At 36.0% G+C, this 27,930-nt stretch overlaps 2 protein-coding genes across 2 annotated transcripts; one reads left to right on the top strand and one right to left on the bottom strand.

The window, feature by feature from the left end:
• Positions 1 to 3,350: 3,350 nt before the first annotated feature.
• plekha3 (pleckstrin homology domain containing, family A (phosphoinositide binding specific) member 3) lies at positions 3,351 to 21,749 on the bottom strand. Its single transcript, XM_059359180.1, has 8 exons — positions 21,454 to 21,749; positions 17,084 to 17,200; positions 16,802 to 16,951; positions 13,171 to 13,292; positions 12,848 to 12,952; positions 12,230 to 12,273; positions 10,828 to 10,922; positions 3,351 to 8,594 (listed from the first exon to the last, which is right to left on the bottom strand). The coding sequence occupies exons 1-8, from the start codon at positions 21,491 to 21,493 to the stop codon at positions 8,473 to 8,475; spliced, it is 795 nt and encodes a 264-aa protein (XP_059215163.1). The 5' UTR covers positions 21,494 to 21,749; the 3' UTR covers positions 3,351 to 8,472.
• A 1,473-nt stretch (positions 21,750 to 23,222) lies between these two features.
• Positions 23,223 to 27,587, top strand: LOC131993584 (kelch-like protein 10). The gene is made up of 5 exons (XM_059359553.1): positions 23,223 to 23,448; positions 23,758 to 24,244; positions 24,903 to 25,490; positions 25,581 to 25,730; positions 27,003 to 27,587. Exons 1-5 carry the CDS (start codon positions 23,315 to 23,317, stop codon positions 27,309 to 27,311), a joined length of 1,668 nt encoding a protein of 555 aa, XP_059215536.1. The 5' UTR covers positions 23,223 to 23,314; the 3' UTR covers positions 27,312 to 27,587.
• The last annotated feature ends 343 nt before the right edge of the window (positions 27,588 to 27,930 follow it).

Genomic DNA, 27,930 nt, shown 5'->3' with positions numbered 1-27,930 from the left:
GGTGACTCCAGGATGCTCCTGTCTCATATAACTGTGACGGTTTAGAGTTTGTTTGTTTTCACAGTTTATGTAACAGATATTTTCTGATTCCCTCTCTTGCAGCTTCATCGCTCCGGTGTTGAGTTACTTTTTGTCTGTCGAAGAACTGTTTGTATATTCTTCAGGTAAGACTTCTACTGTGCAGAATTGTGCACAGAAAGAAGGTTTTTAGTTGTCAGTTGATGTGTTTGTCAATACATTATATATATATATTTTTGTAACATGTTCTAGGTGCAGTTCATAGTTTTAGTGTTTACAGAAGCCCAGCAGTTTTCTTGACCTGTTTGTTGACCCAATTTTTTTTTTTTTTAAATAGTAGTTTTTTGATGCCATGAACCTTTCAGGGCGTTTGTACAGAACAGGAAATGTAGAAGGAAAAAGTTGGGAGATGTTAAGAGAAAAGAGTTTCTCTTTCTCTTTTGGAACAAACCCAGTGTGTCACATAAAGTTTAACAGCTACCTTTGGCTGTTTCGCTCCATCTTCATGCTGGCCCTCAGTGGAGCCTTCAGAGTGTGACTGAGGTCCTCCAGACTCCACCTCTTTAGTTGCATTCATCCCTCCACACTGAGCAACACCCTGCTGGAGAGAAAAAAAGTAAGAAAAACGATAAAGCTTTATGAAGCACCTCTTAAAACATAAGAAGGCAGAAAAAATAGATACAGTACCTCTTTCATCTGTGGTTTCCAGGTACAGTAGTCTTACTGACGTCTTCAGTTTACTGCAGGTTTAAAAATCACTTTTGTTAGTTATTAAGTGAAATATGAGCTGTTAAATGTCAACTTTTCAGAAAAACATGCATCATATTTTAAGGGTGTGTCCATAAATTGTATGAGAGCGCTGTTGTAGGAAGAAACAGATTGTTTTTATTAATATATAAGTGAACAAACAGTCATGTTTAAACATTTTTCAGCACTCTGAGCAGCACTGAGATAATGCAGTGTCTTTAAAGTTGTTAACTTAGTTGTCACTATTTCGATTCTGAAATAAAATATAATCAAGTTGTGTTAAAATTGAAAGTTTATTTATAGAAACACATAGCCCCTCTGTTTACCTTCACACACAAAAATAAATAAACTTGGAAATAAATGATTGTACTGCTGATTGACAGCAACAGTGTGTAACAGACTCTATCACTATTATCTAAATAGATCCTTTTTTTTCTTGTATTTTACATCATTATATATCTACATTACTGCAAAGCATGTTCTATAAATACCACTGTGTTTGTAGATAATTTGCATTTACTACTGTTCACACTGACACGTCAAGTTTAATTTCCACATCATAATAGAAACATATTAGAAAAAAGCGAGCAGAATATATGTAATTTTTTAGTAAACTAAAACTTACTACTTTATAAAATGCATTTTTTTTAAGTTTAGTATTTTAATTATGTAGTATTATCCTCCCACAAATACTCACTTGCATGTGCAGCCTGAGTGGTGGATGTTCATGAAGTTTTAATTAATTGTTAATTGATTTAATTTGACAGAAATAACTAATACAACTAACTTGATAAGTCACTGTTAATTTTAGTGATTTTTTTTTTAGCAAAAATTGGGGAAAATGCAGCATATTCTCCAGTTCCAAACAATTATTTGCCATGCATCTTTACAAAGTAAGGGTATGTATATCTTTGGCTTTTTTACTTATTATCAAACAAAAAACTATGTCGAGCTCTGGGAGGTTGTGATGGCGTGTTTTTTTCTTTTCTTTCTTTTTTCTTTCTTTCTATTTCTTTTGACCTTTAATAGTCTAAACCAAAGACAATGCAGCCGTGAAGATCAGTAACACCAAGTCACCTCTATTTTTACAATCTTTACTCTTTATGTCTGATGTCTTATATCATATGAAGAAACGTATTAATGTTATGAATATATGAAAGTGTACTTACTCATCTCTCACCGTCTCCTCTGCAGCTCTGAGATACCCCGACTGTCACTTTGTGTCAACATTCATGAGTTCATGTAAATAAGTGTTCACACTCACAAGTGTTCACGTCTCTGTCAAGCATGTTGTTGTCAGAGCACACAGTGCCAGTCTTACTGGCTTTACTCCTGTCAAAGATGAGACAAAATGCACGTAAGCCCGCAGAGACACACACGCACACACCCTGCGTAAACACACTGCAGGATCGTCAGCTACACAAACTCCCACCCTCTGAAATAACTCTGAATCACTATCAGCTGCAAATATACCACATAAACCCTCTGGAGTCACAAAAAAGCTCCAAAGCATGACATCTTCATCACATCAAGACTAGAAAACAGAGCAGAGTGGAGCCCTACTGTAAATTTACCTCTAAAGTTCTGGCTGTAAACTCCATGAGGCCAGTTTCAGTTTGATGATGATATACCAAGTAAAACTGGCGAGGTCAAATATATTTAGTATAAAATGATAGAACTGGATGTAACCCTCTTATATGTTATATTTGCAACCTTTGTTCACATTTGCAACATTTCAAATTCTTTATTGAGCATGATTGTGTTTTGAAAGTAAAAAAAGATTCAAAATCACATTTTATGTTGGAATAAAGGACTGAAAAAGAGAAAATGACAAAAAAAAGACACAAATATGACCAAAAAAAGACAAAAAATAGCTAAAAAGACACAAAATGACAAAAATACACAAAATGACTAAAAAAGACACAAAATGACCAAAAAAGGACACAAAATAACAAAAAAACACAGACACAAAATAACTCAAAAAGACACGAAATGACCACAAAAAAAGGACACAAAATAACAACAAAAAAGACACAAGACACAAAATGACCAAAAAGACACAAAACCCCCCACAAAAAGACACAAAATGACAAAAAAAACCCACAAAATAACTAAAAAAGACAACAAAAGACACAAAATGACACAAAAGACACAAAAAGTCAGAAAACGATCTAAAAAGACACAAAATTACTTACAAAGACACAAAATTACTGAAATTGTTATGCTAAGCACATAAGACACAAATAAAATAGAGTCACACTAGAATAAAAACCAGTTGGATGACAGGATCACACAAAATCACATTTTTGTTGTTTTTTCTGTTTCTCTTTGGTTCAAAATGTTGATCCAGTAAGTCAGAATAAAAAATCAATTATTAGGTCATATAGGTGAGGTTGTGCTGGACAATATACCAATATGGCATTTAAACATTATTTAAGTGCTGTAGGCAGGATGAAAAGGATTCAAAAATGGACAAAATAGCCCCAGACTCCATAGAGTTAAATTCTATTTATTATTTAAATAATTTGGAGGTTAGACGTGTGCTTTATACACACAAATAGACAAGCACAAAGACATCAAAACAAGTGATCTCTTTATTTTTATTTAGACAAAGAAAAGTCAGATACAACCACACACATTACTTCGTGCAGAGACACTTAAGGCATGAAAATCTCTCCGCTGGTTTGTCCAAAAAAAAACTGAACAGGCTGTCGTTTAAAAAAAGAACAAAAACTCTTAACAAAGAAAATATGAGTCAGTCATGATTCTGCAGTTTAATTCAGTCTTTTGTTGTTGTCCTCATCTAAACAAGACACAGAGCCATTTGTGTTGGCTTAAAGAAACAGTTTGGCATTTTTGTGAATAAGATAATCCACTTGTCTGATATTATAAATAACTTACAAAAACTGGGAACTGCTTGTCAGGTTCTGTCCAAAAAATAACAAAAATACAGCTTCCAGCACCTCTAAAGCTAACCAATTACAATGGTATATCTTGTTTGTTTAATTTGTACACGAACTAAACTGATTACTCATTAATTACCGGACAAAGTATCAATCTCAATCTACAAAAGCTCTTAGAGGCAAGTGAGGAAAAAAATACAATTCTGATCTGATCTAAATAGTTTTCTTAGTTCAGGCTTACATCAACTAAAGAAAATTGGTCAACTAAAATTAAAGCTACTCTTTAACCAATCAATATTTAAATAGGGAAAGTCTACACAATATCTCTACATTAATTAAATGAGTGAAGAATAAGTTGTGAAGGAAATTTGGTACTTCCTGTCATGGTGGTACAAGAAGTAGGCGGCGACCTACTTGATATTCAAGCAACAAGGCCTTGTGGGAACTCACTAGGGCCTGAACTCTGATAGCACCATGATTGAGGGGAACATGTAGATCAGGGGGCTCTGTCCTGATGAGTTGTATAGGGCAGGAAGATACATTGAGTCTTGCTGAAGAGCCAATGCTGAAAAGTGCAACAGTCATCAGTCGAGCGGTGTATGGGGCTTTGTTGTACTGTAAAAGAGCCATTCGGAATTGTGCGGTGTGTAGAATTCGAATGTGCTAATAAAACTTGCTGAACAGAGTATTGAGTGCTTTGTGTTTAGCCAGCTCACCCATTAACTTAGCGCAGTTGTCAAAATTGCCACGACAAAGTAAAAACATTTTTCGCCAGGAAAAACTTTCTAAGTTCCTTGAATTTTTTTGAACTTTAAAACAGTTTTGCACACTTATTTTTATTTATTTAAATTGTTGATTTAAAAAAAAAATCAGGATTATCAATGTATTTCTTATTGTATTTTCTTTATTTTATCTGGATTATTATCATTATTCATTTTATGTACTTACATTTTAATTAATTAAAACAAATTGTGTTCATTATTATATTTTTCTGTTTTTTCTCATTTCATTTTTCAGGATTATTATACAATTTTAATTATTTTTGAAAACCATGTTCATTATTATATTTTTCTACTTTTTCTTATTTATTTTTTTGGATTATTATGATTATCCGTATCATTTTTCTATGTACCTGCTGTTGTAAAACTACTTTCAGCCACCAAAGAGCATGTTGTAAAGGTTTACAACATGTTCTAAATAGGACTAATACACAATGTAAGTTGTTTTTAGTGCATGAGAGAAATTAAAGCTGCCCTGAAAGAAAACATGACTACTCTTAGTCTTATTTAGTGGATCTTTAGCCTCTTGTGACCAAAATGAATAATACAACAACATTATATCATTAAAACAAATAATACCTTCTTTTTGTTTTTTTCCAAGGATGAAAAACAAAGTAACTTAAAAACTTTCCCCCCCAAACCAGTTAAGTCTGAGTCAGAGAGAAAACAACTCCGATCAGACTCAAACAGAAAATGAATCACCAGGATATTTTTTGCTCACTTGCCTTCAGGGCTTCCGTACATAACTCGACGAAGCAAATTGTCCAAAATGTCAAACTATTCCTTTTTGAAGAGACTGTTTGCCAAAGATTAAGTCATAATGAAGGGCATTAAAACTTCTAACAATCACTAAGAAATTTCCACAAACATGAGCATCCATATATTGTTTTCAAAAGCTTAATTATTTAAGGGTTGCTTTCACAGATAATGCTCATTCTTAATTGCAGAATTAGTCTCCCTTTTGTAGTCTTATGTTTAAATCATCAATTACATAATCTAATAGGCAAGAGGAATATAAATTATCATTTTACGATGAATCATGGAACTACCATGCTGTTATAAATAATTATAAAATCACAATCATTTGATATTAGAAGCTGAAAATGGAGGAAACGTGCAGGGAATTAAACCTGCATGAAGGTGGCTGAACTCTTGTTGTTTTACTGCTGTGGACAAACATTTCTTCACAGTTTTTAAAGAATGGGAAGTAAAAATTTAAGAGAAAACAGTTTAAGCATGTTCATAACAAATAATGAACACATGTTTTGGTAAAAGTGATACAAGAAAGAAGTGTTTAAATACTATCACTGTCACATATAAGGCTGCTGCAACTCCAGAAACATCCTTTCAAAAAATAAGACACTGACAAAAAACAAAAATACACATTAATATCATTTTCACAATCATCATCACTGTTATCCACCACAGTACCTCTGCCACTTTTTTCAGAACGTTAACATTCAAAAAAGGACATTATTTTTTCAATCTAAAGTGCAAAACAAACCACACCTACACAAAAGTTACCATACGTGTTTGGTGCAATTTCATTTAATTTAGTAACTGTTTAAATGTGGAAAAACTTGATTGTTAGAAAGATTTAAAAAACCTTTTATGATGCAACATTTGTTGTCAGTCTGTTTGGACATAATTCCCCAGGCAGGAAAACTACATTTTTAATTCACAGATTAATATTAAAGTGTCTTAAAATACAAATGTACGATAGCATTAAACATGTTTTGGCCAAAGCTGACGGTAAAGGACTGAGGTGTCCCTAAAAGTGTTTATAGGTGAAGGGTTTTTTTATACCAAAGTGCATCTCTGTCCATGAGGAACAGAAACAAGATCCATGTAGTCTCGTATTCATCGATTGTGTACATCATGATTGTTTACTTTGAGTGTGATCAGATGATGTCTTCTGCATTTGTTTACACAGCAAAGCTGACAGGACACGACATTTGAGTTTACTGTCAGTGCTTTCACTGCTTGGATTACTCGCTATTCATTGATATGAACCTATTTTACCTAAAGGTTGACATGTTTTATTTTCAAATTTAATGCTGCTTAATCAACACTGGAAAAAGTTCTGCAATCCAGAAATGTGTTTTGCTTTGACAAGGAAAAGTGCGGCTAAAGAGAAAAAATCATGTGCAAAAGGCATCATTTGAACTCACTGTTAGCTTTGTTTTCCTAATTTATTTATGCACTTAATTACTGCAGACTTGAGAGCTCAACACACTGCAATTCAAAAAAGCAAACAGACAAAACACCATCAAAAAAACGTAACAAGCTGCACCAAATGTCTGTTTTTTCTTTTTACATTCAAAGCTTACATTGTTTTCAAAATAATGTTTAAATGTCCATCGTAATTTACAAATTTATCACCCCATTCATTAGCTAATTTAGATTCAATAAGTCTTTGCAGAAAGGTTACTCAAAGTACTGTTAGATGGCTGCTAAAGACTGTTTTTGAAAGGCTAAACCCCTCAAAAAACATGGATTGAAGCAGAAAACATGTTGTGAATTTTTGAAATTATTACATCTATCTTTTTTCTTCAATATATTTTGACATTTTCTCCAACACTCACGAGTTATTTAAAATGTTTTGATCACGAGTCAAAAACAATCTTGTTCAGTCATCACTGGAATCTAATTTTACCAAAAGTCTAATGCTAATAAGATTAGTGTAGAAATATTGGGTTAAAACCGACTGAATAGACATCCAAACGATATAAAATAACATTTAAATGTCAACGTTATGAATGAAGCATCAAACTATTTGGTGCAGTACAATAAATTGGCAGCACATATTGAGCTGACAAAACAGATTTGTTAATGTGTTTTTCATTTTTTTGTATTTTGCATGTTTGTTTTCTCTTATTCTGTGGTGTGTTGAGCTCCCTGGGCCACCGTACTTTGTCTTCTCGGGGTCAAGTTTGGCTGGAACTCATCACCAAAAAACAAAAGGCAAGAAAACACTCAAGAAATACAAACATTAAAAGGCAGTAACTTGCACACATTCACACCGATCTGTACTTTAGAGACTCCTGATCTGACCTGACCTCCTGAAGCAGAGGGCTTCAGGTCAGACCCAGTAACTGTTTTGGCTGATATGAGCAGAACCAGCTGAACTATGGAGAAGAAGCCAAACTAGAGGAAATAAAGATGGCACATTTAATGTAGATCATTACATTTGTGCAAACTTTGGCATCTGAAGCTCGTCAGCTCTCTGTGAGTGTACAGTAACAGAGATAATTGGCTTCAGTAACCTTCAGAGACACGGTTTATCAATCTGGTTTCATCCCCAAATCTGACAACTTAAAACTTCAAAGACAATAAGCTGGCAGGAAGAGGGACAGACCTCTTCGGTCTTCTCACTTTCAGCAGGTAAGCATGACTATGAAGGCCTAGAAGAAGAACATAGAAGATGCTTGGCAACTTCCAGGGGAAAGAAAAAGTGAGGCAAGTTCTTGGGTATGTGGAAAAGGCAGAAAATACTGTACGAAAAGATGCTTTTGAATGCCACTAAAACAATCAAAAATTTAACATTTCCTGCACATTCTCAGGTCCGTTCAAACTGCAGGAGTGAACAATCGATCCAGTTATTCATACCGTGTCAGGGAGCTGCCGACTACAATCACAATCCTCAGAACGTCGAGGTTAACTGCTATTTTCATTCACAGATTTTTCCAGGATTTGAACTATTTCTTCCAAACTCCCTGGCTACAATCATCTCCTAGTGTGAAAACCTCAGCAGATTTAAGCATCATATACTTTATACTCACCATTTCTCATCCCAGCTCTTTTCTGTTGTCTTTTTTTTTCTTTTCAGTGCATACAGTGCAACTGAAACACTTGATTATAATTCCAAAGTGCATGTGTTTGGCAATTAGCTGACCTCAGAAGAAAAGTACAAGAGGAAGAATCCTGGAGGTGATCAAACGTCTGTCAGTTTATCCTCCGTTTAATTAAGATGCAGTCACTGTCTTGTCTGATATTGATCTTCTCTCTCAATGTCCTGCAGGTCTTCAGATGGACAGGTCAGTGTCTGTGTCAGTGGGTGTGGTCTTTGGGCTCACACCTCCTCCTCCTCCTCCTCCTCTCTCTTCAGGAATGGAGGATGAGTCACCGTTGACTCCGGGCAGCACTCCTGGAACACACACATCAACACCAGGTAAGGTGTCTTTCCAAAGGATCAGCTTTTGATTAGCAGAAGGACTAGATAAGGTCATACAGATTATAAAAGTTGAGTATTGATGAAATTTGAACGACATACTATACTATGACTCTTTTTATCAAATTTGTACGACATACTATGTAGTTTTTCTGTAATTTCTGGCCATATTATGCTCTTATATGTATCAACAGACTATAATTGACCCATCTGAAGCATTTTAAAATTTGACCACTTTTGATTTTTCTTTTTTTTTTTTTAAATCAACACAAAAAAAAAACAATTTTTCTTTAATGAAAGTAGGACGACAGGCTATACTATGACTTTTTTCAACATTTTGAACAACATACTGTAAGATGTTTTTTCGCGAAAATGTAATCACATACTATACCATGACTTATTTTATTACATCGTTTATGACACAAAAATTACATTTTTGTTTTTCAGTTCAACCTGTTACATACAATGATTGGAACTTATAAACTGGCATCTAGTTCATCCTCACCTTGGTATTCACCACCTGGTACGATGCTGACATGGAAAAGGAAAGGCTGCAGCACATAGTTTGCTAGCAGATTGAGGCCAATCACCAACTCCGCTATCAATCTAGGACTCTGACGTGGGCAGAAAAGATTCTAGCCAATCCAAACTGGACACGATGTCTTGAACTACTCCCTACATGCAGGAGGCTGAGGTCCATCGCGAAAACAACCTCAAGACATCTGCAGCTGACCTCAACAACCACGTTTGGGACATGAATTCCATCCCGCAACATAAAACGCTACATGTTACATTAACACACATCTTTTGCATCTGTGGAACTACTCATTTGTAAACAAATGATGTACAGTATATCTGTTTTACAATCAATTTGATCAATTTTATTACCAGGGTTGTAGCTGGTGATCACAGTCCGATGGTTTAACAAAACAAGCCAATTACAAAAGTTCAGTCCTAAAAGTATCTTGGTGGCCATATTCATACCATTTTGTCCTGGAATATTTATGATGACTGGGTATGTTCGCAACTTCTCCACAGAATGTATTTTTTTATTTAGATTGTGCCTGAGTGAAATTCAAAAATTGTGTTTTTGAGGGTGTAGTCAGGTCTGAACAGTGATTTTCAGTGTGTCTTTAACAAGGTAAATTATATCCTCTTTGATCCCTGTGTGTTGCCTCAGGGTGTGTTTTTTTTTGTATGTATTCTTGTGATATTTATATTTTGCATACATTTTACTGTCAACAGCTGGTGTTTTGTGCACATATGTGTCCATGGGGTCTAGCTTAGTGGAGTCTAAGGCAAATCTAATCAATCCATCCATCCATACATCCATACATCCATACTAACTATAGTATGACTTTTTTTGAGGGGGTCCTTTTGGGCATCCCATAACATGGTGTTTTTATGGCCATATTGTTCTCTAATATGTATCAACAGACTATAGACCCATTTCTATCATTTCTAGCCATTTTAAATTTTGACCTTCTTTGACAATAATCAACATACTATAGTATGACTTTTTTAAGTTTTAGGACATCACATAATATAGTGCTTTTTCGCTATTTTTGGACAAACTATACTACCACATGAATCAACAGACTATAATAGACCAAATTTCTAGCATTTTTAAGCACATGATCAGTGTATATGATAGAATAGTGGCTTTAGAATGTGTGGGAGGCTACAAAACTACATTTGGGCTTTTATGGCAAAAAAATTCCCTGGACCCCCCTAGCTGGCTACTTGTTCCCACTGAGCCACTTGGAGGCTGTGGCTCAGGTGGTAGAGTGGGTTGCCACCGACCGAAGGGTTGGTGGTTCGCTCCCCAAATTGCTCCCGATGCTGCGTTCACTGTTTAGGGTAGCCTCTGCCACCAGTATGAATGTGTGTGTGAAAGGGTGAATGAGCGCAGTCTGTAGTGTAAAGCGCTTTGAGCAAATCGCTATACAAGTGCAGGTCCATTACTGAGAGAAATGGGAAAAAATTCTGCCTGCTAAGTCAGACATCACTGCAAAATTACAAACAATAAGAAATGTAACTTAACTAACGTGTGTTACTGATAACACCAGTTAAAACCCAAAGTGGCAAAAAATTCTGAAAATACGTTGAAAATGCTTGAAAAAGGTTCAGATATGTTGTACGGTGTACGTAAAAGATCTGAGTACATCTTCCACCACTGGCACAATTGAGAAAAGTCAGTGTTTCTTACGTTCAGTGTCATAAACAGAGCTGTCAGAGCATGTTCGGTTCCTGCGTTGAGTTGACCTTTGACCTCCACTCAAGTACTCCTTAAGCACACCTGACCTGAGAAAAAAAGAAAGAAAAGCATCTTGGTTGACAATTTTAATTAGAATTTTGGCTGCTTAATTTAACATGCCTCCTTAATAATACAAAGAGGCCAATTTACCAAATTATCAATTAATATTCATGTAAATGAATAGTCTTAATCTTTCAGTGTTTCAGCACATCTGCCCTTTGTCCCAATTTTACCAAAATATATTTTATTTTGCAAAGTCAGGTGAAGGAGGAGATGTTTGCTCGCTCCGAGGAGATAATAGTCACCATTTGTCCTCTCTCCAAGATATTATTATCTTATCAGTGATGAATGGAAAGAGTTGCACTGACTCTGCAGCATCTGTCCCTGATTAAACATTGTCTAAAACTTTTGTAAAATCTACTCACAGGTAAAAAGATACAGAGCTTTGCCCTTTCAGTACAATGTGCAGTGGACAGTCAAAGAAAGAATATTGTTTCTCATTCAGCAGACTTAGAGAAGTTCGCCTTCATCTGCAGCTGAAGAAGAATCGGCCCCAACAAGAACAGGTTGCAAATGTCAACAAAAATGTTACTGTCCAGGCTTGTACTCTGTGAATTTCCAAACTCCGCTTTAATGTCATGGATCTATATGTGACAACAGTAACCACAAAAGGTCAAGAAACAATTAATATGTAAAGTGTTTGTGTATATGTCCTCGGTCAGCAGGGGAAAAGGTCATCTGTGAGACCACACAATGAAGAAATTATATTTTCAAAGCCATATTTTTTGTCTCACATTGTGACACTAATTATCGATTTAAGACAGGCTTGAAAAGATGTGACCTATCCTTTCAGGCTGACAGAAATTATTCGATGTCATGTAGAATGCTGCCTCCTGGAGGCCATAGTTGAAAGTAAGTTATGAAAACATTAATCATCACATCATAGCAGACATGCATTTTGTTAAAGTACATAACATCTTCATGCCTTTTTCTGTTCTTATTTGGGCAGTTAAAAGCTGATCTTAAATGTAAATATAATGGGTTCAACAGGAAGTAACATCTAGAAACTAGAAATTGAATGCTTTTATTTTTTACTTTTAATTTGGTATAATCCTGCTTTGTCTCTTAAATTGTTTATGTATATATATGTGTGTATATATATATATATATAAATTGCAATTGTTTGGAATGTTATTATTGATTTTTATGTTTGATTGCTGTTTAACATTTGATCCTGCTTTGAGGGGCACGTTGGGCATCTTTGCATGGAATGTACTACACATATAAAGTTGTTTTTATTACAACAAGGAGAAAGGAGACTAGGAAACAAAATATAAATTATGTTTCAACTTACCTGTCGAAGCTGTATGTTCCAGGGTGACTGATTGACCTCTTCATCTGGGCAGGTTGACAGAAAGACAGAAGAGAAGACATTTTTTGTTAGTATTTATATATGTAGGATGTCCTAAGTGTCATATCTGCATGCAAATAAAAATGACAAAACTAACAATCTGTGCTTCAGCTACAAGCAGAAAAATGTCCTTAACTTGTTTCCTCTCAATAATATACTAATACCTAATTCATTGCCTCCAATCATTTTACAATGCACATCTAGTTAATTTGATTTCCTTCTGCATTATTGGAATTGTTCTCTTGCAGAGGACTTTATTTCAGCCTGCAGGCGTCAAGTGATTGATGGTAAGCGGAGCGTAACATAATGTGTGCACTGCGGCACTGTGAAAAAACAACAAATACAAGTACAATGGCATAACAATTTTAAAAAATGTAGTTGGAACCAAATTAAAGCTCTAAGTTTACTGTGATTAAATGGTTTGGGTAACTTTTAGGTCTGTTGAATATATTTTTCATATTCATTAAGTTAGTTAATTGGATTTGGGGTTACAAAACATATGAAGTACTTGTGAAAATATGATGTTCTATAATGTTTTATAAACTAAACTGTGTTATTTACCCTTTCAGGAGGTCGGAGGTCAGGGGTCAAACTCTGGTTGGCGAGAGTCATACACTCCTCTAAAGTCCTGATAAATGTTGCACAGGTTGCACTGAGGAGAGACGCCTGCAGAGAAAAGGTATTACCTGTAGTTCTTACGCCAACAATCAAACACAAGTACATGTCATCTACAGTAGATGTGTTAAGGTTTGTTTGGTGTCTTTGATGGTACCGACTTTTTCTCAGTAAACACTATCTAAAAAGATAAACAGGTGTGAGTCTGACTTTGTGGTAATAAAGATGTGACAATCACAAAAAAAATGGTAGAATAAAAGATGTGTTACCTCAGAATTGGGCGTCTCCTCTTCGTCTGCAGTGTGCTGTGATTGGATGGTTTGGACCTGCTGGACCAGGAGGTCGCAGTACAGACGAAGTTCAGACATCTTCGTCTTCAAACAGTCCGGACCTGACGAAAAAAACAAACAAACAAACACTTTTTTTTTAGACTGAGACTCTTGTGGATTCAATGAACCCAATTTTATTCATGTGTGATGACGCTAGTCTCCATAATGGCCTGGGCCTTTTGAAACTTGACCCTACTGTATAAAATGAGCTGTTGCAACCTTTAGGATAATCACAACCTCATGAAAGTTTACAACCACAAACTAGATACCTAGATCGATCAGAATATGTTGGGCATTCCTACATACAGTATATTGACAATAAAGGGGTTTCTCAGCAGTTTCCAGAACAGAAGTGCTCGCTATCCAATTGCCGAAAAATGCAATTCTTGCAGAAATCTTCAAAATGCCAAAAGTTTTTGAAACCAAATCACAGTATGGATTTTTGGTGGTGTTCCTCAAGGTCTTTGTGTCTTAATGTTATCAATTCTCAAGTACAACAATATTAGTGGGGCGGATTAGCTGAACAATCGTTCACTTTGTGATAAAAGCATGAAATTTGGTAGATGTGTTGGTGAATATGTTTCGAACAAATCTGGATATTGGGCCACCTCAAAAGCGCCCCCTAGTGGCCGTGGCAGGCATTTGTTATACAAATAAATCAATGATGAATAAAAACTGGCCTTTTAATAATACCAACTGGTGATGAATTGTATATTGTTGGAAAGCCTGATTAGTCACCTTTACAACGAGGTACAGCTTGTACGGATCGTGCATTCATGGAATGAGCAACGGGGCTAAACGTGTGGGTAGCACCCCCCAAAAATGTGCATCCCCTGTGGGGCGGATTAGCTTAATAAATCACAAGAATTGTTTATTTTGTGATAGAAGCACACAATTTGGTGGATGTGTTGGTGGATATGTTTCAAACAAATCTGTATATTAGGCCATCGCAAATTCGCCCCCTAGTGGCCATAGCAGTCATTTTCTTCGTTAAAATTACAAAAAATATTTAAATTATTTCTTAAAATATTTAAAAAATGTAAACTAAATATACAAATGTAAATTAAAAAATGTAAATACACATATTAAATTAACAAAAATCCAGTTAGACACTCTTTCAGTTATTTTTCCTGCCCCACCACAATCGGGCTAGCCATCGAGCTAGCTAGCAAATGAGCTGACTAGCATTTGCTTCCTGGGACAAGCAGTGCAGTGGACTGTCCATCAAGGTATGTCTAAATATTTCATTTCACCTGTTATAATTATGAATAAAATATGCTATGAACATCATAAAGGCTAAAGAGAAAAACAATCATCATGGGCCTTGGCGGAAAAGTAAATTAGCAAGATAGCAAAAATAGGTACTTAAGCTAGCTAGTTAGCTTGGAACATGTATCAGTGGCTGTTGGGTGTGAAAGCTTAATGAGACACTGTTAAATTATGTCCTGTGGAATGTGGACATCCCTCCACACACACACACACACACACACACACACACACAGGCACACTATATGTAATGTCTCCTTTGCCCATGTGGTTCTTTTTTTAAATGTATTTTATAACTCCATCACAGTTAGTCAGGCGGCTTAGGACCAGATTTGAGAAGAAAGGGACACGCCGGACAAAAGCACCAACATTTTTCCACATGCTCTCCATCACCAAAGGTTTCAACTTTTGGTAGGAGCCACTTCATCAAGATTGCAGATAGGAGACGGCAGCCATATAAGCCATAAGTCTATGAGAACCAATATATCTTCCAAGCCACATAGAAGGTCAATCTTGGTGTCAAAATATACATTTTCTGGGTCAAAGAATCATTTAAAGCTATTGAGAATATCACTGGATGACTCACTGTAAATAATTTGTTGATCAAGATCTGACATGAGATGAAAGCGTAGCCTGGATTTTTTTGAGCAGTGTACGTGGCAGCTAATCCACACTCTCCTGTGAACATTGATTCCAAACAGTTTCAACTCAGGATTCCCTGCTGCAGCACTTGAAGCAAGTTGCCCAGTCTGAGTGAAAATGAACATATCTATTTGATAAAATAATCATCTAGTGATATTCTCAATAGCTTTAAATGATTCCTGGACCCAGAAAATGTATATTTTGACACCAAGATTGACCTTCTAAGTGGCTTGGAAGATATAGCATTTCTCATAGACTTTAAATGGCTGCCATCACCGCAATCTTGATGAAGTGGCTCCTACTAAAAATTTAAACCTATAATGATAGAGAGTATGTGGAAAAAATGTGGTGCTCTTGTCCGGCGTGTCCCCTTTATTTGGCTAAGCCGCCTGACTAAGTCACACACCTCAGTACAAGGATTTTGCCAGAAAGAGTAACCTGCTACAAGTAACCCTAGTAGAATTTTTAAAATGTAGGATTTTTTTCTCTGTCTAAATGTGTTTTGTTTTTATTGTTGCAGATCATACAATATTGAAAATTATTTTTTCTTTTTAAGGAACAACAGAAGAATACAAGCCAAAGAGGAGGCCGTAGCCTGTGAATGGGAATATCAAGACCTAATAAAATGTTATACAAAGTTAATGTTCTTTTCTATTAGACTGTAATAAAGCTTTTGTCACTTTAACATGTCTCTAAATTATATTTGTGGTGCTGAAAACATGAAACAGCAGCTGTAGGGTAGGCAAAGCATTCCTCGCCAGTAACCACTGGCGGCCATTTTTAAAAATGGCCGCTTTTAAATGACCATTTTAAAAAATGGCCGCCACAGCCATCAGAATTTATTTTGCGATGGCCCAATATCCAGATTCATTAAACATGTATTCAGCAATGAGTGTACCAAATTTGATGCTTTTATCACAAAATGAACGATTGTTCAGCTAATCCACCCCACTACACAGGGGATGCACATTTTTGGGGGGTGCTACCCACACGTTTAGCCCCGTTGCTCATTCCATGAATGCACGATCCTTACAAGCTGTACCTCGTTGCAAAGGTGACTAATCAGGCTTTCCAACAATATACAATTCATCACCAGTTGGTATTATTAAAAAGGCAGTTTTTATTCATCATTGATTTATTCGTATAACAAATGCCTGCCACGGCCACTAGGGGGCGCTTTTGAGGTGGCCCAATATCCAGATTTGTTCGAAACATATTCACCAACACATCTACCAAATTTCATGCTTTTATCACAAAGTGAACGATTGTTGTAAAATATTGAGCTAATCCGCCCCACTATATGGCAAAATTTAGCACAGAATCTGTGAACCAAATGATATCAACAAAATAAATGCTGAAACAACTGGCATGGGAATGGATTCATATATTCATATCATAATGCTCTAAACCTCACACACAGTGCTGAGCTCCATCTCAAATTATTCTTCAGGTCCTCAGCTTTCAGATAATGATCAGCACTTCTATGTAGCATCGACTAATAACCTGCTATCTTCCCCTAAATATTCCTCGTCTTTCACACCTCAATTCTCTATAAAAGGGGCAGAATGCTGAGGGGCTAAAAGTGTTTGGTTTTTTTTACCACAGAAAGAGGAACAAACACAGATATGGCAGACAAACAGATTCACGAATAAACTTTGTGTACCTTTGTGTTTGTGGCTGTCCAGTGTTCCAGCTTTGGACGAGCCCAAAGCGACCAGCCACCGCTGTCTCTCTGCAGCGTTCACTGCTCGCACGTAGAAATGCTGCTCGCCGGGGATTATCAACTCCAGACGCGTTGGATCTGTCGGATGAACTGAAATACAAAACATCAACACAGTTTGATGGATGTGTTTGTATGTGTTTAGTACCGTGAGTGAAGACAGGTGAGGTATACAGGGCCTGCAAATTAAATCATCTGCAGGGAATTTTAAACAGCAAGTCTAACCTTTAATGTCACAAACGGACATCTTGATGGATCCTTTGCTTCCTTTGCCAACGTCGTCCTCGCTGTCATAATAAGAGATGACTCCATTCTCTAAGACGAACCAGCGCGGCTGCCAGCCTGAGGACAGAAGACACATTCAAGACTTAACAAATGTTTGTCTTTGTGGGGAGGATTTATTGGTCGGAGAACCTTAGCTATAATACGTTTTTGTCTTAGTTTAAATTTTTATGTAATTCTTAATATTTGTTTTCAAGTGATTTTTTATTTTTTATTGTATAAAATTGTTAATAATAATAATAACACTTTAGTTAATAATAATAATGATTATTATTATTATTATTATCATTATTATTATTATTATTATTATTATTATTGTTGTTGTTGTTGTTGTTGTTGTTGTTGTTGTTATTATTATATGGGGGCTACTTGTCAGGAGCAAGATTTAAGAAGTTTAGAATCAGTATCAAAATACAAACAACACTTCCTGAAGCCATTTTTTCTCACAGTCATGTAGACATCCCCATATCAATAAATATATGCACCTACTTGTAACAACAAATATATACAATATATGGGTGGTTGACGTGAACTCAAATTCAAAGTGAAAAAAATAATAATTCAAAAATATATGTCAAATGATATATAATTATATTCCCTTATATGTGAATAATTCAAAACTGAATATGTCCATTTCTAATTCTTCACATATTATTCACTTTTTGGTGTGGTAGTCCTAAAATGTGTCCACCGGTGCAACACAATAAAGAATGTCATTATTTAATTCAGAGAATGTTGACAGATAAGATAGATAAGCCAAAGGCATATTAGTTTGTCCCAATTATATTTCCACATCAAACATACCCCAAAAAAACTAATACTATAAGATGTACACATAGAGACTTCTCCCAAATGCCTGGGTTACGTTCATTATAATTGGTATAAAACCCAAGGAATCTTCATTTCATCCTTATAGCTGCATAGTGATGATAACATTATTGTACTATCCCACACTTTTTACATAAAATCGTTTTATGTAAATAAAATATATAAATATAAAAATCGTTAAGGTTGAGGAAGTTTGCACCCATCCATGATCTGATGTCAGCCAGACAATCAAGCAATGGCTGGAGTGCAGCCTGCCCATCAACATTAAGAGGCAGATATAGCTGGACATGTTCTGCAAAGCAGTGGAAGGAGATGTTATGTTTGACTAGGATGTCCCCTAGGGGTAAAATATATAATAGGAAGAGGATGGGACCTAGTATAGAGCCCTGAGGGACCCCACAGGTGAGGGGGGCAACAGAGGAGAAGAAATCCCCAAGCAGGACAGAGAAGCTCCCGTCAGCCAGGTAGGACGGGCCATCCAAATGCGGCCGTCCATTAACCTCCATTCATTTTTTAGACTCGGATTATATCTCTTTTGCATATTTAAACTAATTTTTCAATAAAACTTGTAATACAAAAAATGTTTGTTTACATGTTTGCTTTCACTATGTTAATTTTCATTATGATAGGAGTAAAGGAAAAAAATAAGTGAAACTGACTTCATGTTGTACTATAGGACAGTGCGTTTCACCAGTGGACATTTTCGAAATCAATGCTAGTTTGCGGCCTAGCTATATGAGAGACATTCTTCATCCTGAGTAACAGTGTTAAGGTTTACATTATTTTCAATTATCAATCAATGTAAATTGATAAAAATATTCAGATCAATACTTAAACTGCGTTGTACCAAAGGACTACCTTAAGACGACCAGTTCCAACACTGCACGGAAATAGTAATATTATGAAAATATTTGAGACAGAACTGATCTTGTGTGCAGTCCACCTGCTCCAGAGATGTCTTCTGTCCTTCCTGATTCTGGAAGGACCCCTCTCAGTAATGGGGTGGTCACATTAATGCCTGTTTTATATCTACATAATGCCGTTGCTCCAGAAGGACACCAGTTTTGCGGACAAAATGTAATGTGTCATAATAACTCTACATAGGGACCTTAACACTTATATCCTCTAGATTCATTAAGTAAACACTCGTATGACATGCATTCAAGTATTTTAATGTATTTAGATTAATTTTTCATTAAATTACAGTTGTTTTAAGATAAGTAATGCTACCTAGTACAGTTGCACCGGTGGACAAATGTCATGTTCAAAACAGAATATTTGCATAGTTGAAGAACGATACTCATTGTTTGCAGATGGATTAGATGTAGAAGAATGAACTGCATATTAAAACATTAATTTTAATGAAATATTATCAAATTTTAGTAATATTTGTCACTGGGAACACAAAAATTGAGCGTCACGTCAACCACCCATATACAATGCCAAAACAGTTAGGATCATAAAACATAAACAGGTTAACAAGAGCAGATCAGTCCTAATGGGGTTGCATATGTCTTCATGTCTTAAAGAAACAATGGTTCATTTCAGCTGATTAGGCTTTTTGGTTGACAATATAGCACCTTTTTCTGTGTAATTTCAGTTTTGATGCATGTTTTTAACAAGAAATCATATGACACAGTTGAGTCAACAAGACTACCTTCCTCCTCAGCTAAGTGCAGAAAACGTTGGGGAATTTTCCCTTCATACAGAGCAGACTGTTCACATGACATCTTGATTCATTCGCAGCTGACAGAGAGCAGTTTACAGTCTCATGTGGTGTATAGTTTGTCCTCTACCGCTATAATTTATAGACATGTTGTGTGCTCCGATCATTCAGGTCAAATGCCTGTTACTGTGGGTTTCTTTTTATTTATATCAGTACATAATGTCTTATCTTATTATCAGCGATAGCTACAGGTTAAATATATGTTGAAATAAACAGAAGTGAAATTATACTGTGTCTGTTTGATGCTAATTTGTGTTGACTTCAACGAAAGTAAAAATAACAACACCACAATGTAGAAGTACCGTCACAAGTAAAATCTGCTTAAGCTTAGGTATGAATATTTATTTTAAAACAAGAAAGATTACTCATTTTACAGAAAAGCTTATATCATTATATTATATTACTCATAATTAGATTATTACTAATGATCCATTAATGTCTACATAAGTTACTTTGAGTACCTATAAAAACGCTATAAATCAAATTAATTATTTATTATTATATCTTTAATATTGCAGCCAGTAGATAATATTTGTTCATTTTAATATAAATTTGTATATGTATTTTTATATTATCACTTTATAAACTGCTGGGTAGCTTGACAATCTCCCATTGACACCTGAAAATTCCTATTGATGTAATATATATCATAACTTTTTTGTGAATGTTTTTTTAAATTACTTGTTACTAATTTCATCAAATAATCAAATCAAATCTAATCAAACTTTATTTATATAGCGCTTTTCATACACAGAAATGTAACACAAAGTGCTTTACAAAAATAAGAATAAAAACAGACAATAAAAATGACAAAACCCACCCCTCCCATCCCCATATACACATCTGCACGTATACATACACATTGACACGTACGCACACAAACACACACTCAGACTCACACACAGCACATATTAATTAACAGTGTAAAGACATGGCAAGGCACCGAGGATCCAGATGAGGAAAATAATAATAATAATAATAATAAATAAATAATAAATAATAATAGCCTATTCATACATAGACTGCAGTAATGAATGCTATAATCACCCTTAATACTGTAGCAATTCAAAGAGGGAAATTTGCTAGATATCCTTCCGTTTCAGTCATTAAAATTGCTCCACTTTTACCTGCTGCAACATGTAATGTAACTTAATGTAACCATTAAAGGATAAATACTTAAAAAATAATAGTATAATATACAATATTCTGAAATGGGCCATTCTGCATGATAAGTACTTTTCATTTAGTGCTTTACTGTATAAATTGATCATATTTTATAAACTGATCATATGTTTAGTGGAAAGTCTTTATTTGGAAAGTAACAACAGGTCTTAAATAAATGAAGAGAAGTATTTTCTTTTGAAAAATAGCTAGTTGAATATTAGTATAAAGTAAAAGAAAATAGTACTTCAAATCTCTACTTAACCTATGTGCAGTACTTGAGTAAATTACTTAGGTACTTACCACCACAGTTTTTTAATGAAATAACGCTAAATATTATATTAATAGCTGGAATACATTAAAAAAAAACTATTTAAAGCTAGCGGAATGTCGCCTCATTATAATAATAATAATAATATTAGCATGTAATCTTCGGTGTTAACGGTTAAATTAGGCAGTTGAATGAGGTTGTTTGACAGGCTATTAGCACTGTTAGCTAACAAAAACACATCCATTATTCAATGAATGTTTCTGTGGCTGATTAGAATGAGAGTTAGCGACAATAGGTGACAGACAGAGACGGGTAGAGACCACTCACCTGTCATGTAATTTGTCCATTTGTACAGAATCCCCTCCATGTTGGCACTTTACATCGGCTAATTTAGCCCGTTAGCTTAGCTGTCGGCAGGCTAACTGAAGCTAACGAAGCTAACGGTCGCTCTCGGGTTAGAAAATAACCCCCATCGTGCCTAAAAAATGTGCGGAGTGTTTGCGGGGTGTGAGATCTGGCTGGCAGTATTGGCAGGTTAATGTCATGCTGAGGCTTTTGTTTGTGCTGAAATGTTCATAAACTGGCCGACAAACTTGTGGGCAGTCAGCTGATAGAGAAAAAATGTCAACAAAACAGCAGGTTCGCTACGGAACACCGGCGGGGACAATTCACAATGAAACATTTGACTTCAACCTACACCGCCCTACAAAGTCTAACTGCAATAACTACATGTTTGATTGAAATTGAGTTATAACTAAAAATGAACTCCTTGATGTCTGTTTTATCTTGCGGCAAAGTTTTAGATTTCAACTTTGTTTAAATTTAGAGAAATAATGATACAAAAATTGCAGTAACTACAAAATCCAAATGAAAACCAAATCAGACCGTAAAATTCACTTACCGCGGTCTGTTTGTATATACAAATTTAAAAGTAAAACCAAAGCAGACAGTCTAGCCTTGTATTTCTTCATTGTGTTGAATAGTGAAGACAAGAATAATAGAAATTATAAGTTTATTTGATAGGGAATTATTATCTAGATAGCGATCGAGTAAAAAAGTGATATAAAATTATATTATTCTATAATATTAAGTCCAAAATACACAAATCTTTGAATAGAGCTATTAAACACTTTTATACACACTTCTAGCACAATCAATTTGAAAATGTTTATTCACTGAAAACTAAATGTAAAAGCTGAAAGAAGACAACAACATTACTATTAGAACATTTTACAGCAAAACCAGAGTGCAGTAACTACATTTTTTTGGGTCAAAGGTCAAATAGATCATGATTTTTGAGCATAAAAATCACATCATCAAAACATGTAGAAATAAGTGTTATATCACTTTCCTACCTATAACACATTTGGCTGGCCAATTAGAAAACTTAAAAGCAGTTTTTCCTCAGTTTTACCCTTTGTGTAGTTACTGCAGTTAGGCAGTAACTACACAAAAGGCAGTTAATGACATTTATGATAATGACAATTATCGCAGAAAATGTTATATGGAGAAAAAAAAAGCTTTTGTATTTTCTAATTGAAATTAAACATTTAACACAAACTTCTGAGAAAAGTTTTCATATATTGTTTGTTTTATTCTTTTTAATTATTTAGATTTTTTTCTCAGAGAAAAGGATTCCCTATTGTTTATATATATATATTAAATCTGTTCAAGCTTTTCTAAATTAAATTGATCATTTTGTCAGAATTCTGAAAATCTTTCATGGGGAAAAAAAATCTTGTTTTTTTAGGTTAGCATGGGATAATTATCTCAGAACCATGAAAAAACACTTTGGGGGGAAAAACCTGCTTGTTTTTCTGAATTATTGAGATATTTATCTTAGAATTCTGAGAAAGATTGTCATGGAGAAAAAAATCTTGTACTCTAGAGTAATGCGTTGCTGCTTAGCTGATACCTGTACTCCATGTAATGACGATAAAGTTGAATATAATATGTTCCTGATATCCCATACTATTTCAACATGATGTTAAAAAAGCTTCCTTAAAAACAGATCACAGGGATGTAAACAAGAGAATGTGATTATGAGAACTTCATGTTTTTCAAATAAAAACAATCTCGCAAGTTAAAAAAAAAACACAAGGGACTTACAAACTTAATACAGTTTATTTTTTTAAAGAAAGAAATAAAAACAGACAAAAGCTCAAACCTCTGGAGTAAAATTTGAAAGATGAGTGTCATCTTCTCCACTACAATTAATGAGCTCCGTCTGCAGGGAAAACTGTGCGACGCCGTGATCAGAGTCGACCATGCTGAGTTTAAAGTCCACAGGATCATCCTCTGCAACTTCAGCACATACTTCAGGTGAGCTGGTGAAGGTTATATGAGGTTTTTAATGTTATCCTGAAGTTACCCTGGAGTTTTACAAATGTTTTTGGGTACAATACAATGCATTTTGGTGCATAACACTGAATGTAAATGTGTTTGTTTGACAAGAAAAAAATAAATCTCTAGTATGGCAAGACTCCAGATAAGGTCGCTTGTTTTTGTTCAGTCTCACTGCTCTGAGAAAATACTCCATACAATTTTAATGCTTTTTTCCCAGAAATGTGCTCCTAAAATAGTTAATGTTAATGTGACTTTAATACAATCCTCTGAATCTTGTTCCCACAGAAATCTCTTCCGCCATACAGCATCAACAGGGCAGCAGGTCTACAGCTTCATCCAGGTGTCACCCTCTACAATGGGCCTCATCCTAAACTACGTCTACACCGGCTCTGTCATGGTGACGGAGGAGAACGTGCTGGAGCTGTTGGCAGGAGCAGACTACTTTGGCATTAAGGGCGTCATGCTGGCCTGCTGCGACTTCCTGGTGCAGCATCTTAGTTACAAGAACTGCATTCACATCTGGATGTTGGCAAACTTCCACAAATGTCCTGAGCTGAGTCAGAAGGCCTACCTCCACATGCTGCATCACTTTGAGGAGGTGGCAGGATTCTCGAGGAAGTTCCTGCAGGTCTCTGTGAAGCAGCTGGCAGACTTACTTGAGAAAGATGAGCTCAATGTGAGGCAGGAGAGCGTCGTGTTTGAGGCCATCCTCCGCTGGGTCGACTATGATCCAGAGGGGCGCAAGCATCACATGCCCATGCTCCTGAGCAAGGTTACTGAAGGCTCTTATTGCTTGATTTATTAATTATTTCAATACAGTTTTTCAGATACTGGTACTCCAGTTTTGAGAGATTGATGTACGAACTATAGGTATGGGTACTTTCATGCCCCAAAGTTATTATAGAAAAAGTAGAAACTACTCAGTTTAACACAGAAAAAAGCAGTTTTCATCAGGATTGTAGTATTTTTCTAGCCTGATATTTATTTATGACACTGACCCCAAAACTTGCTGAAAAAGAGTTGTTGATTGTAGAAAAAGGAGAATAACTTGTGTCTTTACCAGCACCAAGACAGGACAAATTGTCAGAAAATAGAAGTTGTCCCCATTCTTGCCTACACAGCTCTAACTGTTTAACCAACCATATTTATTGTCAAACAATAACATTAAATCCCTTTTTTCGACAATGAAAAACGACACAAGCATGGAAACGTCCAAGACATGTGAATACTTTCTATAGGCCTTGTAGTTTTCAGGACCTTTGTTATAGTTGTCTTAAACAAAATGACAACAAACTCAGATTTGAACACAGCTAAATGGTCATGATATACAAGGATGTGTTTTTTTGCCTCCATCTGGTTTCCTATATTTGTATATCAGGACAATTTATTTTAAATTACTGGTTACATATTATCTCCTTGACCCTGTCCAGGTCCGTTTGGTCTTGATGTCCATAAAGTACTTAAATGAGACTGTGAACACAAACGTTCTAGTGAGTAGGAGTCTGCCGTGCATCGCCATGGTGATGAACGCCTTGAAGACCCTGCAGTCCAACATGGAGAGACCTCTGACCCGCACACGTCTTCCCTCAGCCGTGCTGCTGGCTATCGGTGGTTGGGGGAAATATTCTACCACCAACAGGATCGACTTTTACAACGTCCGAGCCGACAGCTGGGCGAGAATGAAGAGCGAATGGGCTCCTCATGCATTTCAAGGTTCTGTTGTCCTCAACGGGTTTGTCTACTGTATCGGCGGCTATGATGGCAAAGACTATTTACGTAGAGTTCAAAAGCTCAACCTCGTCACCCAAACCTGGCAAGAGGTGGCGCCAATGCAGAAAGTCAGAGGCTACGTCTCTGTGGTCGCCCTGAATGGCTGCATATATGCTATAGGAGGCAGTGATAGACATGGGAAACTGAAAACTGCAGAGCGGTACCAGCCTGACACCAACCAGTGGACTCTGATCGCACCAATGCACAAGAACAGGAGCAACGCAGGCATCGCCACACTACATGGCAAAGTGGGTGAAACTGAGGACCTCGAACAGCAGCCGGAAATCTTGTTTTCACTCACCTCCAGTGGCAATAACTGTCATATTATATTTTTCTAGGTATATGTTTGCGGTGGTTTCAACAGGGCAGAACCAATGACAACTTGTGAGTGCTACAACCCTCAAACCAACCAGTGGGAGCTGATCGGCCCGATGGAAAGTGGGTGTAATGCGGCACGGGCCATCGCCTACAAAAACCGCATCTATGTAGTAAGTTAGAAGAAAACAAAGCACTAATGTCAGCCAACAACATACTCTTAGGTTTGTATGGTGGTTGTACCAGGCACATGTCAATGTATAATTTATAATAATTCAGCATTGGCAGTTATACTTTTTATACGTTTTATTTTGATGGCACTAAATACAAATCCATGGAACTGATTCTGGGAATTTAGTGGATTGTAATTGTCTTTGGTTCATTTAGGTTGTTCAAATATGTTTTAGAGACAATGGGCCTCATTCACGAACCGTTCTTAAGAACAAATTTGTTCTTAAGAACAAGAAGTCCTACTTACGAAGATTTTACGAAGATTGTGGCATTCATGAATTTTTTTCTTATGCAGGATTTTTCTTAGGTAAGAACAAATCCTACGAATACTCAGGAGCACTCTTAAGCACATTTCAGTACTGACATGTTGGCATGGTTGTGTTGTCTTCTTTTGTTAAGTTCAATAAAATACATTACAGTGAAATTTCCGTCATATTTATGTATTTATTTATTAATTTCATTTTTTTTTTTCATTTTTCATTTCGATTAAATTAAATGTGCCAAAGCTTTAACGTGAATCAAGTAAATTGGAAGTAAAAGGTATTATTCCAGAAAATAAATTGTTTGTGTTGTTGCAACCTGCACTAAGCGCTAAATTTAATTTTCTTCCTCCGAGTGATCTCCTGCAGCAGAACTTCTAGTTCTGAACTGCTAAAGTTTTTTTTTCTTTTTACCTGTGCTCCAACGGATTTACGCTTTGTTTTAGGCATTCTGTTGCTGTTTCCTCTGTGGGGCGTCTACACACGTCCCTGCAGTCCTTTTTATTGGCCCTTTTATGGGCATTAATGGGCGGTTACCAATGTTAATCTTATGTTAATTAGACTCACCTGGCACAGGTGCTCAATTCGCGAGGAGATGGCATTCATCAATTTAAGAACACGGCTGCGAACAATTCAGCGGCTTAAGAACACGTTAATGAATCTGACGTTGGGTATTCTTAGAAATCTTCTTAAGAAGGATTGAAGAAAGAATCTAAGAAGATTCTTAAGAAGATATTGGTGAATGAGGCCCATTGTTCTTAAAGGCAGACTCCTGCCGAGTTCTTTTGAGGTTTTTTAAACAGAAATGCCCTCTCAACCTTAACAAACCTTACCACACTAAGCTGTGAATGCTAACATTAGCTGAGGAAGTGTTAGCGGTGCTAAATTTGGGAATTACAGGTGGCAGTTAAGCTTTTACTTGTACTGGAGTAAATGTTCCCGTTCCTCTTTAAGGTTGGTGGCTACAGAGACGGCTCAAACACGTCCAGAGTCATCGCCTATGACCCGCTGTCAAAGCAGTGGAGCACGGTGCAGCCAATGATCAACTATCACTGCAGCTTTGGCATCGCTGTGTTGGAGGAACAGCTGTATGTGGTCGGAGGCTTCGACAATAATGGCTGCAGCAGTAAAGTGGAGCGCTACGATGAAAACACCAACAGGTGGCAGGCTGTCCAGGACATGGAGATGCCCCGCGGCGGCCTCAGCTGCTGTGTGGTAGAACGACACCACTTCACTACTGCGTATGATCTGTCAGAAAAATGAAGCTGATTTATATTTTGTAATAATCTTAATTTGTAACTAAAGCTGTCCAGTAAATGTTAGTGGGGGTAAAAAAAAAAAAAAGAGAGACAAAAAAGAAGCATTTCTCTCTCAGATGTAGAAGTACCTTGTAAATGTAAAATTTGTTTGTAATTTTTACTAAATTAAAAATGTAGAGTTACTCAATGCTACAGACTAGTTGTCAACAAAAATTCCATACTGAGTGTATGTCTGTATTTTCTCTTCGGGACGTTTCTGAGCGTCAACTGTGTCACACAAAGCTATGGAAAAAACAAACAGTGCTGAAAAAACACAAATATTGCAAGACAAAACGCAGAGAAGAAAAGGCTTGTTCCATAATGACTGAATCTGAATAAGACCTCATGCATCATTTATACAACTTCATATTACGACCGATATTTATATTGTTGGTGACGCCCTCTAGTGGCCATAGTAATTATGAATGACGTCAAGGCGGAAGTCGTTTTTAGTAATTTTTAGAAATGTTCCAGTGGTTTGAAGATAGAAACAAACATATTGGAATATTTGTTGCAGAAAAAGGTTCTGTCTTTACCAGCACAGAACAAAATGACAGAAAATATAATTACACAGTTAAAGTTCC

This window comes from Centropristis striata, chromosome 20 (assembly GCF_030273125.1).
Source record: "Centropristis striata isolate RG_2023a ecotype Rhode Island chromosome 20, C.striata_1.0, whole genome shotgun sequence".
Taxonomy (NCBI): Eukaryota; Metazoa; Chordata; class Actinopteri; order Perciformes; family Serranidae; genus Centropristis; species Centropristis striata.
This window is presented reverse-complemented; position numbering and strand designations above follow the sequence as displayed.